General features: G+C 45.9%; 1 protein-coding gene across 1 annotated transcript in view; it reads right to left on the bottom strand.

Moving 5' to 3' along the window:
* Nucleotides 1–13,614, bottom strand: part of NECAB3 (N-terminal EF-hand calcium binding protein 3) — a 164,647-nt gene that overhangs the window by 10,262 nt on the left and 140,771 nt on the right. Inside the window, exons 6-10 of the mRNA XM_025202445.1 lie at nucleotides 8,307–8,443; nucleotides 5,416–5,537; nucleotides 4,291–4,370; nucleotides 3,721–3,774; nucleotides 2,436–2,548 (exon numbers count right to left, since the gene is read on the bottom strand). Coding sequence (XP_025058230.1) covers nucleotides 2,436–2,548; nucleotides 3,721–3,774; nucleotides 4,291–4,370; nucleotides 5,416–5,537; nucleotides 8,307–8,443 — 506 coding nt within the window. The remainder of the gene's footprint in view (nucleotides 1–2,435; nucleotides 2,549–3,720; nucleotides 3,775–4,290; nucleotides 4,371–5,415; nucleotides 5,538–8,306; nucleotides 8,444–13,614) is intronic.

Below are 13,614 nucleotides of genomic sequence, written 5' to 3'. Positions count from 1 at the left end.
AGAAGGGAATTGGTGAGGCTTTACTCACCAAGGCGCCCCTGGGGGTTACAAGAAATAATGGCCACAAGCTAGCAGAGAGCAGATTTAGACTGGACATTAGGAAGAACTTCTTCACAGTTAGAGTAGCCAAGGTCTGGAATGGGCTCCCAAGGGAGGTGGTGCTTTCCCCTACCCTGGGGGTCTTCAAGAGGAGGTTAGATAGGCATCTAGCTGGGGTCATCTAAACCCAGCACTCTTTCCTGCCTATGCAGGGAGTCAGACTTGATGATCTATTGAGGTCCCTTCCGACCCTAACTTCTATGAATCTATGAATCTATGAATAAGATGTGGCCTCACCAGTGCCCAATACAGGGGAATAATCACTTTCCACCATCTGCTGGAAACACTCCTACTAATGCACCCCAGTATGCTGTTAGCCTTCTTGGCAACAAGGGCACACTGTTGGATCACATGGAGCTTATTGTCCATTGAAACCCCCAGGTCCTTTTCTGCAGAGCTGCTGCAGTTGGTCCCCAGCCAGTCCTGGAGTAAAGGTTTGTTCCGTCCTAAGTGCAGGACTTTGCACTTCTCCTTATTGAACCTCAAAACAGCTTCAAAATGGTTGATGGAAATTAGTTTCTAAGTTCAGGCAAAAAAACTGCTGCTTTTTGCATATCAAACAAAGCTTCTGTGACTTGTCACAGGACACGTGGGTGCCTGTTGCAGGCTAAAAAATAGATGTCATTGGAAGCAGACTGGCTGATCTGCTTCATTAGGCAAAAAGCATGTCACCTGTTGTGCCTCCCATTGATCCTGCAGGGAACAGAACCCTTGGAGATGACTACTCTTACTTCCATTTCATACAGAAGTAGGCTAAGATGTTGCAGTGTCAATCACTAGTCCTAGATGACACAGTGGCTGCATCTACACAAGATGCTGACTGCAGTAGCCTGTGACTACTGTGCACTACTGTCATGTGGCACAAAGTATGACACAACACTACTGCACAGTAATCTTGGGCTACTGTGCAGTTAGTGTCATGAAAAAGCTGTTCAGGGATACTACTGCACAATAACTCTGGTTACTATACTGTCGTTTGGTACTTGTTTATACAAGTACTAAATGACGGTGTAGTAACAACTGTGCAGTCAGCATCTCATGTAGATGCAGCCAGAGAGTGAAGAATCAAATTCAGATACCCTGATTCTCAGGTCCCGGCTGTACCCACCAGGTCATGCTGCCTGTCATACTGATAGTTCATCTTCCATTATACGATCAGTTAATTCACTATCACCTGCACCTTGCTCCATCTTACTGCTTTCTTTGACAGACATTCCTTTTGACTCTAAGGACTGGATTCTGTTCCACTTAGTCTACACAGGCAACTAATAAATGAAACAGCAACTGTCCTAAGAGCATTTATACACATATTTTTTCATCCTTTGATGTGCTGGAGATCTGCCACTTCGGAGTACACCTCCAACATGTTTTAGTTCAAAAGCACGCCGCCACCATTTTCTCAGTGCTGAAGTGCATTTCACCACTTATACAACTGCAAGTGTTGCTGCAGCATGTGTAAAAACATGTGTAAAAACGCCCTGGTTCCTATTATTTTCAGTGATCAATGTGCGCTTAAACCACTCGGGGTCATCGGGGTCATTTCAAAACCAGCCATCTTCAGACATCCACAAACCTGAAAAATATAGCTATTAATCTATAATGGGGGCTGATAAGAGGCAACTGTGAAAGTATTTTGGGCTCCTGCTTCCCCTCTGTACAAAAAGAAGAATTTATCTAGCTTCTTTTTTCAAGGACAAAGATAATCATTTATCAGGAAGGGACTGGAATTCAAGGCACATGGGTTACTTATACATGTACTCATTCATGTTTTAATTAGAATGAGATTAGATTAATTGAGTCTGCTCTGTGTTCTAATTAAAATGCTCTAGCATTTAAAAACAGATAGTGTTGATGATGATGATGAACAGGCATTGCTCCCAGTGTCCACAGTCTCAAAAAGCCTGTTATTTTAGAGATATCTTCCATATTGCAACAACATCTTGACCTGTAAATATACCTCCCAAGCTCAAGACAAAAGATTGCCAATTTATAAACATCAGTTCCAGTCCATGGGATTGCAACATAAGCTCTTTATTATCACTGTTGTTGTTATTATTATTGTCCCTATTTTAAGTATGTAAGTAATATCATAGAATTTACCTCCTTCTCAAGAGTATTGTGAAGATGAATTCGTTGATGTGTGAAGGGTATCCTGGACATATGACTTGCTCTATAAATATTGTTATTACTTAGAGCAGTTACATTCTATGGCACAAAAAACGAAATTTTGCATGTTTCAGATGAGGGTGCAAAGTGCTGATATCAGTAATATTACAGATACCTATTTCACCCATGTAAAATGTAAACCAGGCAGCACTGCTGCTCAGGAGACTTACTGTAAGCAGCTGCTCTGTCCAGCTGTGAACTCTGTGTACGATTTGAGTGCCTGGTGGAATTCATCTAAGCCATTCTTTGTCACTGAGATTTGTCTCTGAGACACCAGGATGTGCTGCTGGGAGAGAGCATACGGTTTGGGGTTAGGCCTCTGACCAGCCTAGACTATCTTAATACAGGGGTTTTCAACCTTTTTTGATCGGTGTACCCCTAGTGGCCAGGCGCAGAGCAGTGCACCCCCGGTGGCCAGACGTGGAGTGTGGGGTGGGGGAGTGCACGACTAAACATGGGACAGTGGAAGCCACCGTGTGCAAGTTTCCCCCGCCCCCTGCATCTAGCTGGGCAGGTGGCACCTGCACAGCAGCACAGGATGATGTTTGGTGGCACTCCGTCAACATCTGCCCGCACATACCCTTGTGGGCCTTCTCAAGTATCCCTAGGGATATGAATACCCCCGGTTGACAACCCCTGTCTTAATAGATATTCACATTAATCCCATTGCTGAAAGAGCTGCATTCTGGTAATATAAAGGCAGCAGTCTCTTTCCTTCTCCTGACCCATTACAGCACTTGGTGCAGTCAATTAGTCCCAATGTCCACGGGATTCTGTCTTCTCTCTAAACTAAACAACAGAACTGTGGCCAACACTGTGACACCTGAGATGGACCCAGCAGGCTGTATTCACTCATGTTGGTGTGATTTACACAGCCTGTTCCTCAGGGGAGATTTTCCCTTGACAGAGGGTAGGTAGCATTGTTACTTATCCCTCCCACAGCTTTTGACCAGTGTAGGAGGCTTCCCTTCATACCTGGGAGCCACCAGGAGCCTTGTTCGCAAGAGCTGCTGAGGCACATGCTGAATTCATACTCCCTGTAGCCACTGGGCCTCATCCTCTTCCTGGTCAGCATGGCCTACTTGGTAGGCTCCATGCATCACGTGTGCCCTTATCCTGGCTCAAGAGAAGGTGTAGCTGCTATGCACCTTGGCCTGGTGGACTTCCCACCTCAGGCACCTGTCCATCAGGGTCTACTCTGCCTTGCTCCTGAAGAAGTGGACCTGAAGACTGCTACAATGCAGGACTCAAATGCCCAATGTTGTTCCCTTCAAGAAACATCCAGTTAGATGGAGCCATGTTCTCCTCATTTAATGGTCTGCCCATATGCCCTAATTTGCCCTCTGTTCCGGTTCCATCCCTGCCAATCAGTACTGTGAGACCATGGGACAATGAATCCAGCTACAGGGCAAAGCCAGGTGATATCCCCAATAAATGCACAAGAAAGGGACTTACAGCATCTCTCCCTTTGCAAGCAACTTCTTCCTTTAGAGGCTCCAGTCTTGGGCTCTGCATTTTATACAAAAGTAATATCATTACTAATGGGAGAGTCTGATCACAAGGGCAAGCAAGTGTGGGCTCTCCAGTATTGTCTCCACCAAACCAACTTGCACCATGACAGAACATCAGTTTGTTCAGGAGAGGTTTCAGACTAGTGGAAGAAGGGCTACAACAAGAACTGGGACACATCAGGTGAGCTGTGTGAGGGAAGGCCCACAAAGGGAAACGGAGAGGACACGGTGGGTAAGAATGAAGGCTTGCATGGAAATCACAGACTTGAAATACGACAGGTTCTCGAGACAGGACTGAAGTAGATTTGTTGAGAGGAGGCCCGGAACTGGGACAGCAGGGAGTACAGCAGCATAGGACAGAAATTTATCAACAGCACTGTGCTAAGGGAGACACCTGGGACTAAGATAAGAAGCATGCTACCAATGAGGCCTAAATTACTTGGCGGGAAGGGCTGTGGGGCAGGGCTGAGGTGTTCTAGCATATACAGAACAAGCTTCCCCTCTGCCAACTCACCTTGCATTCCAATTTGTTGATGAGCTGCTGTAGCCTGTTAATCTGAGCCATCCATTGGCTGTCAGCTTCTACACAAACACCTAGGAGGCAACAGAGAGATGCCATCATGACTGTTCATATAGCAGTGGCACAGCTTCTTTTGCACCTATGCCATCTGTCTAAGCATTTTACAGCATTTAGGCTCTAAGGCAGTAGGCTCAATAGCTGCATGAAGGGGTAAGATTTATTGCTCTTCTTTAGTGCTCACAGGACAGATTTATTTGGCATTTATTGGCTATAGAAGGCAAGCAATGCTTTATTCCTTCTCTGTCAAGAGTACATTTTTCATTGTGGCTGCAAATGTCTGCAATGTCTGGATTTCAGTGGAGGTGGAGCCAGAAACCTGTGGATTTCTTGTGGTGTTTTTTGTCAATATAAGCCTGCTCCTGCTCCCGCTGAAGTGAATGCCCAGACCCTCCCTGACAGCAGCAGGACCAGGCTCCATGTGCACCTCAGCATGTTTCTGCCTGTGATGGAACTAGGTCCCCTCAGGTAAGAGAACTCACAGGGTTCAAAATACAGGCTGGTGTTCAGACAAGTTTTCAAAGGGTAAGTGCTTAGCTGAAATATCTTCAGGATTGCTGGATAGGGAGCACTGTCAGGGAAAGCAAAGACACTGTGAAGTGGTGTTGATATGAGGGGCAGGGCTAGGAACTATATGAATAAACTACTGATCAATTGGATATTCAGTCAAACCAGACCCAAACTCTGATTCTTCACCAGAGCAACTCCAATTAAATGATGGTGGAATGGTCCCCTAAGTGTCTGTCCAACTGACTTCTTACGGCAGTAGGATATCACTTGAAATAAGAACCTGGTTTTATTTCTTTCTTTTCCTCTCCTTAAATTAATTTTGGATGTTTCCCCATCCATCAAGCTAAGCAAAATTACAGAAAAGACAAACAAGATTTTGCAAGACTATGACACAAGAAATCCCACCCTGTCGGGAAAGCACCGCAACACCTCTTTTCTGTCGTCATTTACTGCCATGTCTTATTGCAATCAGGCTGCTTTCCTTTAAGAGCAGAAAATCTAGTTCATGGAAACAAAAATGCTTTTTCTTCAGCTGTCTGCCCTTGCTGGTACCTGTAGTCAGCATCCCAGAATAGGGATCTTTTGGAGACAGGCAGACATTCTTGTGAGTTCTGCGCCTACATCTTCTTGTGGATCTCAAGCCAACTGAGGTTTCAGATTTCTTCAAATCTTTCCTAAAAAGGAAGAGAAAAAGAAAGAACCTTGGAGGAGAGACAAGTGAGGTGAGGAATGATAAATGTCAATATGTAAATAAATGCAACTGTATGCAACGGTATGCAAATGTATGTAAATGAATGCCAAATACATAAAAGGTTACAGCAAAGAGGAAATTTATAAACTGTTTTCCACATCCACTGTATATAAGACAAGAAGTAATGGGTTTAAATAGCAGCAGGGGAGATTTAATTTAGACATTAGGAAAAACTTCCTAAGTGTAAGGCTGGGTAAGCCTTGGAATAGATCATCTGAGGAACTGTGGAATCTCCAGCACTGGAGGTTTTAAGAGTAGGTTAGACAAATATCTGCCAGAATGGGTTAGAGATTGTTAGTCCTGCCTTGGGAGGGACTAAGTGATTTCTCATGGTCCCCTCCAGCCATGTTTTCTATGAGTCTGTGATTCTAACTGAGGGGTGGACAAAATACAGGTCATGGGCTGGATCCAGCCTGCCAGGCCATTCTACCTGGCCCATGGGGCCCCTAAAAAATTTAGAAAATGTATATTTATCTTCCCTTGACTGCCTGTCATGTGGCCCTCGATGGCTTGCCAAAGCTCAGTAAGCGGCCCTCCGCCCAAAATAGGCCCCCCCAGCAGGGCCAGCCTGGCCCTCCCCCAGCCCCAGCCCCAGCCCCAGCCCCAGCCCCCTGCCACCCTCTCCCTCCCCCAACTGGAAGTCTCTGCCTGCCACAGCTTTCACTGCTTCCTTGCACAGCTGGCTGCAGCAGCACCACGTGGCTTCTGACTGCATCACTGGACTGTGGGAAGGGGCCCATGCAGGTACCTCAGGGCCAGGAGTGGGAGGTGTGTGTGTGTTCCTGCAATGAAGGAAGGGGAGAGAGAGACAGAAAGAGCAATGAGGGAGGGAGAGACTGTGTTTGTGTGCGCATGTGTGTAGTGAGGGTGGCACAGCAGGTGTCTGTGTGTGTGCAGTGAGGGAAGGAGAGACTGTGTGTGTGTGTGTGTGTGTGTGTGTGTGTGTGTGTGTGTGTGTTCATAGGGTGAGTCCCACACACACACCCCAGTATATACATGCACCCACACCCCCCTCACCCTGCCATACATGCAGACCCCCACACCCATACCCCCTCACACGCCCCAGCCACCCTTCTCCACACATAGTCCCCCACAAACCCCATAGCTACCCACACCCACATATCCACACATACACACATGCTCCCTCATCCCACACTCACCCCCCCATACCCTTCCCCACATACCCACACACTAACAGCCCTCTACAAACCTATACCCATGCCTCCCCGCCCCCCAAATATACAAGAGTAAGACTTCACTTTAAGCTATTGTGCAATCACCTCCATGGACACTGCACAAACGCATGTAAATCAGGACAAAAATATTTTTTGAAATCAAATTAATGTATGTTGTAGATGTTTGATTTTTAGAATATTATTTGGTATTTTTTTGGTTCCAAGATGGCAAAAACTGTTGCTGAAAGGAATTATTCTAGGGGCAAGGGGAGGGACTTTTGGTGGCAAAGGTCAGGGGTTAGAGAATTCGAGTTCTGGTACCAAGATGGTGACCAGAGGTTGGGGCACGGCCCTCGGCAGCTTGCCAAAACTTGGTAAGTGGCGCTCCACCCAAAATAATTGCCCACCCCTGTTCTAACTCAATCTGGTCCATTAGTTAATGCCATTCTGTGCATTCTCTGTCACTTCTAAGCAAGCAGGGCTGCAGAGACCAGGCACAGAGCTGAGGAAATCCCCACATGTTACTGAAATTGAGAGACCAAAAGGCAGGTTGAAAATCTAGAAAAGACCAAAAAGCATCTATAAAATCAGCGCTTTCTGGCCACAGAGAAAGAGCTTGAGTCCCAAATACTGTCGTGTTGCTCAAAGTTCTCCAAAATATTGAGAAAGTCTCACCTGCTTCTGGGAATACATTAATTTGTGCATCAATATTCAGTAACAAACAAGAAAATGGCTTATCTGGCCCACCTCAGTTACCCATGAGTGACTGAGCTGATTGGAATTGGTGCTGAGCACTCCCAATGGGATGTGTGCTCAGGCTCTGTTTTACTCCATGCTTGTTTAAGCAAGTAAAGCACCTAATGGGCTGAAACAGACAGTGGGAGCAGCTCCTGGGATCTTTATCAATAGTCTGTTTGGGGCAGAGTGTGCCCCAGTAAGTGCATTAACTGACAAGGGATCTAGCTCAGAGATTAGCACATGATGGTGTCAAGTGAATCTCCAAATGCTTCCAGCCTATAGTAGTTGCTTTTCATCATTTCCTTTGCCCTCTAGGAACAGGACTATTTGCTAGTAACCGATGTGTCAAAACAAGTCACAAAGCTGGATGTGAAGCCCAGGAGAAGCAGAATGGGCAGCACCATGCAGGAATGGGACTTTCTCTAGCACTCCCTGCACAAATAGTTCTGCAGAGCTGCTGTGTGAATGGCCTATCGCCAGGTTGCAGTGCTGTAGCTGCACTCTTCTGTGAGACCAAGAGCCAAGGCTATGTTGGGAGCAAACTGGAAACAAATGGGTCCCAAATGCATTGCACAGGGAAAGCTAGCCACCCCCTGACCATACAGTTAGAGAGGCTGTACCCCAAGCACATGTGACAGAGATATGTCCTTCTGGAGGAAGCTTATGGAGGGAGTTGTAGTTGGGAAAGCCGACCAGCATGGTCACATACAGTTGTTGATCCCTCAGGTGGCTGCTCCCTTAGCCAGCAGGTCCCTTTGCCCCAGCTATAGCAGGGTTACCTCTCTCTCCCAGCCTGCTCTTCAATAGTGTCCGAAGCACACTCCAGCGAGGTTTGTAGGGACTGTAGCTGGTTCATGGTCTCCCGCAGCAGGAAGCGACTCACAAACTGCTCCATCTTTGAGGACCTCTCATACTCCTGCAAGCAGGACACAGGGAAATATCATCCCTGTGGCTGGAGAAGGGGAGCTTCTCTCTGTGGGAACAGCAATGCAACTGGGAACTTCTATGATAAACACATGGTCATCCCAGATGTCTAAATCTTAGTAACTTTAGTGGGTCTCAAGTGCAGTACTGAACTGGTGTCCAGGTCCTGCACTGCAGAGCAGTAGAGATCCTGTTCCTTTGCAAATCCTACTGCTTCACAGTTTGTAAATTGAGCTGGGCACAGGTATGTGGGGAAGGCACCTAGCTCTCCTGGCCCTGGAGAAAAAAGTGAAACTGGAAAGCTATTTCAGAACTAAAAAATAGTAAGATGCTGGCACACATTTACTTAATGGCATGATGGGATCTGATCCCCAATCCCAACAATTGTAACTCCTGCCATGCCACACGTCTATGACAGGAGGCATGTGGTTGTTGGAATCAGGGTTCTAACTGGGCTACTGCCAGCAGGGAGATTAGGTCACTCCCGCCCCCTTCCCTGCCTCTTCCCTGGTAGTTGCAAACCCACAGGCTCTCCTGCTAGGACCTTTGAAAACTGCATGTGCAGCTGCCCTGTGGGGCATGACAGTCAACCAGCCAGAAAACAGGGATCCCCAGGACTCCCCATGACTCAGCATTTTCAAGTGCTTTCCTGAGAGTGCTGCAGGGTAAGGCAGAGAAGGCTGCTTGGTGTGGGGTTTGCCAAGTTCCCAGAAGAGAGAGCTACTTGCAACCCAGTCTCCCAGCAGCTCATTTCTGACACTGGAACCGGGGCTGTCCGGGGCTAACAATCAGGAGATTGGCATGGACATGCTACATGTTTGATTTACAGTGCCATATGAATGAGCCCTAAAGATATTCCACATCTTTGTGGCTGGTTTACCAGTTTATGGCACTATAAATCAGCTGCATACATAGCACTGTACTATTTATGGCACAATTGATACATTCATTGTACCACAAATGTAATGTGTGCCAAGGGTCTTCGATATTTCTCTAGCCCCTTCTACCAGTGACATCAAAATATTAAGCTTCACAGCAACCCATCTTTTGAAAACCTAAAACCCAAGGATTTCAGTGGTACTCAGGGCTTCTGTTCAGTGCAGGAGAAAACTTTAACTTTCAGTGGGTACAAATGTCATCCAGTGCAATCCAGGGTATCAGGAAGCCAATGGCAAAGGGTAGATGTAAATCAAGGGGAGGGCTAACATTACCTCAGGGATTTAAGGTCAAAATTACCATTGAAAATCAGTGGGACTTCTGCTCCTAACCCCCTTAGACATTTTTTAAAAGCTCCCCCATAACATCCCATGTCAATAGGATACAAATGAAAAATGACAGATGCTGCTCTGTATGCAGACTGGAGATCAGTAGGACCCCATTCACCAGTAAAGGTGAGGCCAGTTTGTGAGGAGTCTAATGCTGTGTTTGCCTCCCAAATGCCATCCCCATAAATACTTTACTGGAGCTTGGGTAAGCGGAGCACTTACATGTTGTTTCTGCACATGGCACTGCAGCCACTATTTCAAATGCAAACTGTGTGCAAAGTGTCTTTATAACAGCTTCCTTTCAAAGAGAACAAGGCAAGTTAAAGTAATGGCTGATTCTACTGCAATCAGAACACAGGTAATAATGAGGCAGCAGGATGCGGTCTCTCACTTTCCTATGCAGCCTGCATGTGAAATCAATGATGGACCAATTGTATAAGAGGAGGATACTTTGTCCACACAGACAGTACCCACTGTGAGAACAAACCTATTAAGCTACCTCTGACTCCTAAATTATGTTATCAATTATCAAGTGTAAAATACATGTGAAAAAACAATCCATCTGCAGCTGTGCCAACTGGCAATCTCTTTGTCAAGGCTATAAGAGGCACTCCAGGAAGTCCTAAGCAAGGTATGGACATGACTGTATTTGCTTGCCACTGCAATTTTGATTTTCCCATCTGATTTCTGGCTGCAGAGGGTGATAGTTTACTTTTATGGCAGTGACTGCCTCAAAGGTTCCTAAGGCCAAATCCTCAGGGGTATTTAGACACCGTACTTCTATAAGTGAGGCAGGTGTCTTCAGAACTATGATCCAAGAATTACTAGTTATCTGCAAGGCCAAGGTCCACAGCTCACACTATGCCTTGCACTGCTCAATTCAAAATGTGATGAATAAGGGTACATGGGATCCATGATAAATTTTGAAGACTAACAGAGGTCCATTGGGTACCTCTATCTGGGCCCCAGCTGTGGCTCATAAAACCTTATGCGCTCTGATTCTGTCAGTCTGTAAAGTACACCTCTACCCTGCCTTCTGCCTGACTTCAATCTAACATGGCTAATGATCATTATCTGCTCCAAGACAAATCAGTCTTAAAAGTTTTTCTATATTGTTTAATATGTCACCTCATCTTTTTATGGTACTGGTTATCTGAGTGATTCACAGGCACTTGACCCTGTACCAAAGTGGCACTCCTTCAGCCTGACCTTCCCACGGGAAAGACCTCTTCAGCCACAGCAGCCTTATAAGGCAAGGAAGCAGGAAGATATTGTTAAATGAATTCTCTCCTTCCCACTAAACTGCAGAATCTTCCAGTCCCCAGGGAAGTGTGTGTTTGTTCACCAGGGATGAAGGGGCTATTTTGGTCCTGTTCCAGTTACAGCCAAACATGTAATCAGTACTGACAGAGTTTCATTACCATGGGTGCCATTAAGAACAGCTGGATGAAGCCAGAGTGGTCCAACCTACTAAAGAGAAGTGCTAAGATTGATCACCAAGGATGGGAGAGCTCTCCGAAGGCTCTGTGCATGAATATGTCCTTCTTTGCATCTGTTCTTGGCAACCAGCAGGATGCCAGCATGGTAGGGGCTTGTAAGTCCATGCCAAAGTAAAGACTGTCTGAAATGTCACTGACACTGTGCAAATACAGAGGGAGGCATCTGCTGAATTACAAAAGAGTCTGAAAGGAGGGGAGATTTGGTTTGGAACAAATGTCCAGGGAGTGCTTTCATGGATTCCATGCCACGACACCACTTAGATAACAATGTAACATATCAGTTTCATTGATATTACCCTAAAAGTGGTATCTGTGATTTGATTAGTCTCCTTTTCTAGTTAATGACTGTGCAGTAGTGTGAAGAGGTGACAGAAGCCACAGGACATTTGTGCCATGAGGGTTACAGTCTTGCAACATAGCCTTTCAGCTGCTAATACCCCAGCCTGCCTATTCATATTCCAACTGCAAGGAAATGCTTGTTTAGGTTGGTAATGGTGAGCACTGCGTCAGTTCAGTTGGCCTGGCATAAGCTGGAGGGAAGAGAAGCACAGGCATAAACTAGAGGAATTTCTGAGAAGAACAGCTTAAGTGATTCAAAGACTGGAAGAGCTGTCATACATGGAAGGTTGATGGGTGTAATCTGTGCACTTGCTCTGATTTGGGCTTCAGAAACATTAATTAGATTTCACAGTGAGGTAACGGCAGTGGAGGTATAGAGCTGTCAAGGGATTTGCTGATTCACAAAGTCAATGTAGCAATATGGAGAATGGAACTCAGAGTCCCTGGCACTAGGGCTGTGCAAAGCTTCGCTTCACGATTTGATTTGGAGAAGATTCAGCCCGATTCGGAGGCCGAATCTCTGAAGCCGAATGAAATTGCTAGAAGCTTAAAACTTTCTGAATCGATTCAGAGCCTCCGAATCAATTCGGAAACGATTCAGAAGAGATTCAGCAATTCAGAAGGAGGGCTTTATGTGGAAACAGAAACTTAGAAGAGGGAGGGGGCCGCGGAGGGGATGGGGAGCAGGGAGGGAAGGACTGACATCTCTAGCTGGCCAGTGACTGTGATTTCTCCTTGACTTGTTCCAATCACTGTGTCTCGGGGAAGGGACATAGAAACAGCCTCTGTGTGCAGGCTTTTCTGTCTCTTTCCTGAGCTGTTTTTGCCTGAGCAACAGCATCTCAAAGGTACTGTGGCTACTGGCCTGGCTTCCTAGTCAGTGGCCTGCTACTTTTGCTGTTAGGACTGGATAGGATATACTTTAGCTTAGCTTAGTTTAGCATCTCTCTAATTTACTGTCCAATTAATTTCTTTCAATTTATATTTGTTCTCTTTTTTTTTTTTGCAATACTTTTAAAAAAGAAAGCTCAGTGTTTTCCTTGGCAGTGTGATCCATCACTGTGCAGAGAAGCACACATTATACACACTCACACATCATAGAAGAAGTCAGATATTCATAGAAGAAGAGATTCAGAATCAGATTATATATAGTTACTAGTTATTAATATTATTATAGTTAGTTTACATACAGACTAAAGACAACACAGAAATCAGACAGAGATTCAGATTGAGATTAACACACACAATGCAGAACTCAGAGTCCTAGAAGAAGGAGATATATTATTTAAGGTACACATTACAACACAGAAGAAGAACAAGAAGTACAGTAGTAGTCACACCTTCACATAAATAGCACATCAAAAAAAAAGACACCATATATATTTATTAATAATCAAAGCAGAGTCCAGTGCACACAACACAGGAAATAAAACACACAACACTGTTGTGTGTCCTCAGGCCCGCACTGTTTAACATCTTCATCAACGACTTGGATGAGGGGGTGGAAAGCACGCTGTCCAAATTTGCTGATGACACTAAGATGTGGGGCGAGGTGGACACACTTGAAGGGAGACTACAACTTGCAGACTACAAAAGTGGGCAGATGAGAATAGGATGGGGTTCAACATAGACAAATGCAGGGTGCTGCACCTTGGGAGAAGGAATCCACAGCATACATACAGGCTGGGGAGTTCCCTTCTTGAAAGCACAGAGGCGGAAAGGGATCTTGGAATCATTATTGACTCCAAGATGAACATGAGCTGCCAGTGCCAGGCCACAGCCAGCAAGGCCAGCCATATCTTGTCATGCATCCAAAGATGCTTCTCAAGCCAGTCCAGAGAGGTGATACTCCCCGTCTTTGCGACTTTGGTCAGGCCACAGTTGGAGTACTGCGTCCAGTACTGGGCGCTGCACTTCAAAAGGGATGTGGCCAGCCTGGAGAGGGTTCAGAGGAGGGCCACCCACTTGGTGAGAGGGCAGTAAGACAGGCCCTACGAGGAGAGACTGAGGGACCTGAACCTGTTCAGCCTCAGCAAGAGGAGGCTGAGGGGGGACCTGGT

The sequence above is a fragment of the Alligator sinensis genome, unplaced genomic scaffold (genome assembly GCF_000455745.1).
Source record: "Alligator sinensis unplaced genomic scaffold, ASM45574v1 scaffold368_1, whole genome shotgun sequence".
NCBI classification, from domain to species: Eukaryota; Metazoa; Chordata; order Crocodylia; family Alligatoridae; genus Alligator; species Alligator sinensis.
Note: the sequence above shows the minus strand (reverse complement) of the source record. Positions and strands in the feature narration are given on the sequence as shown.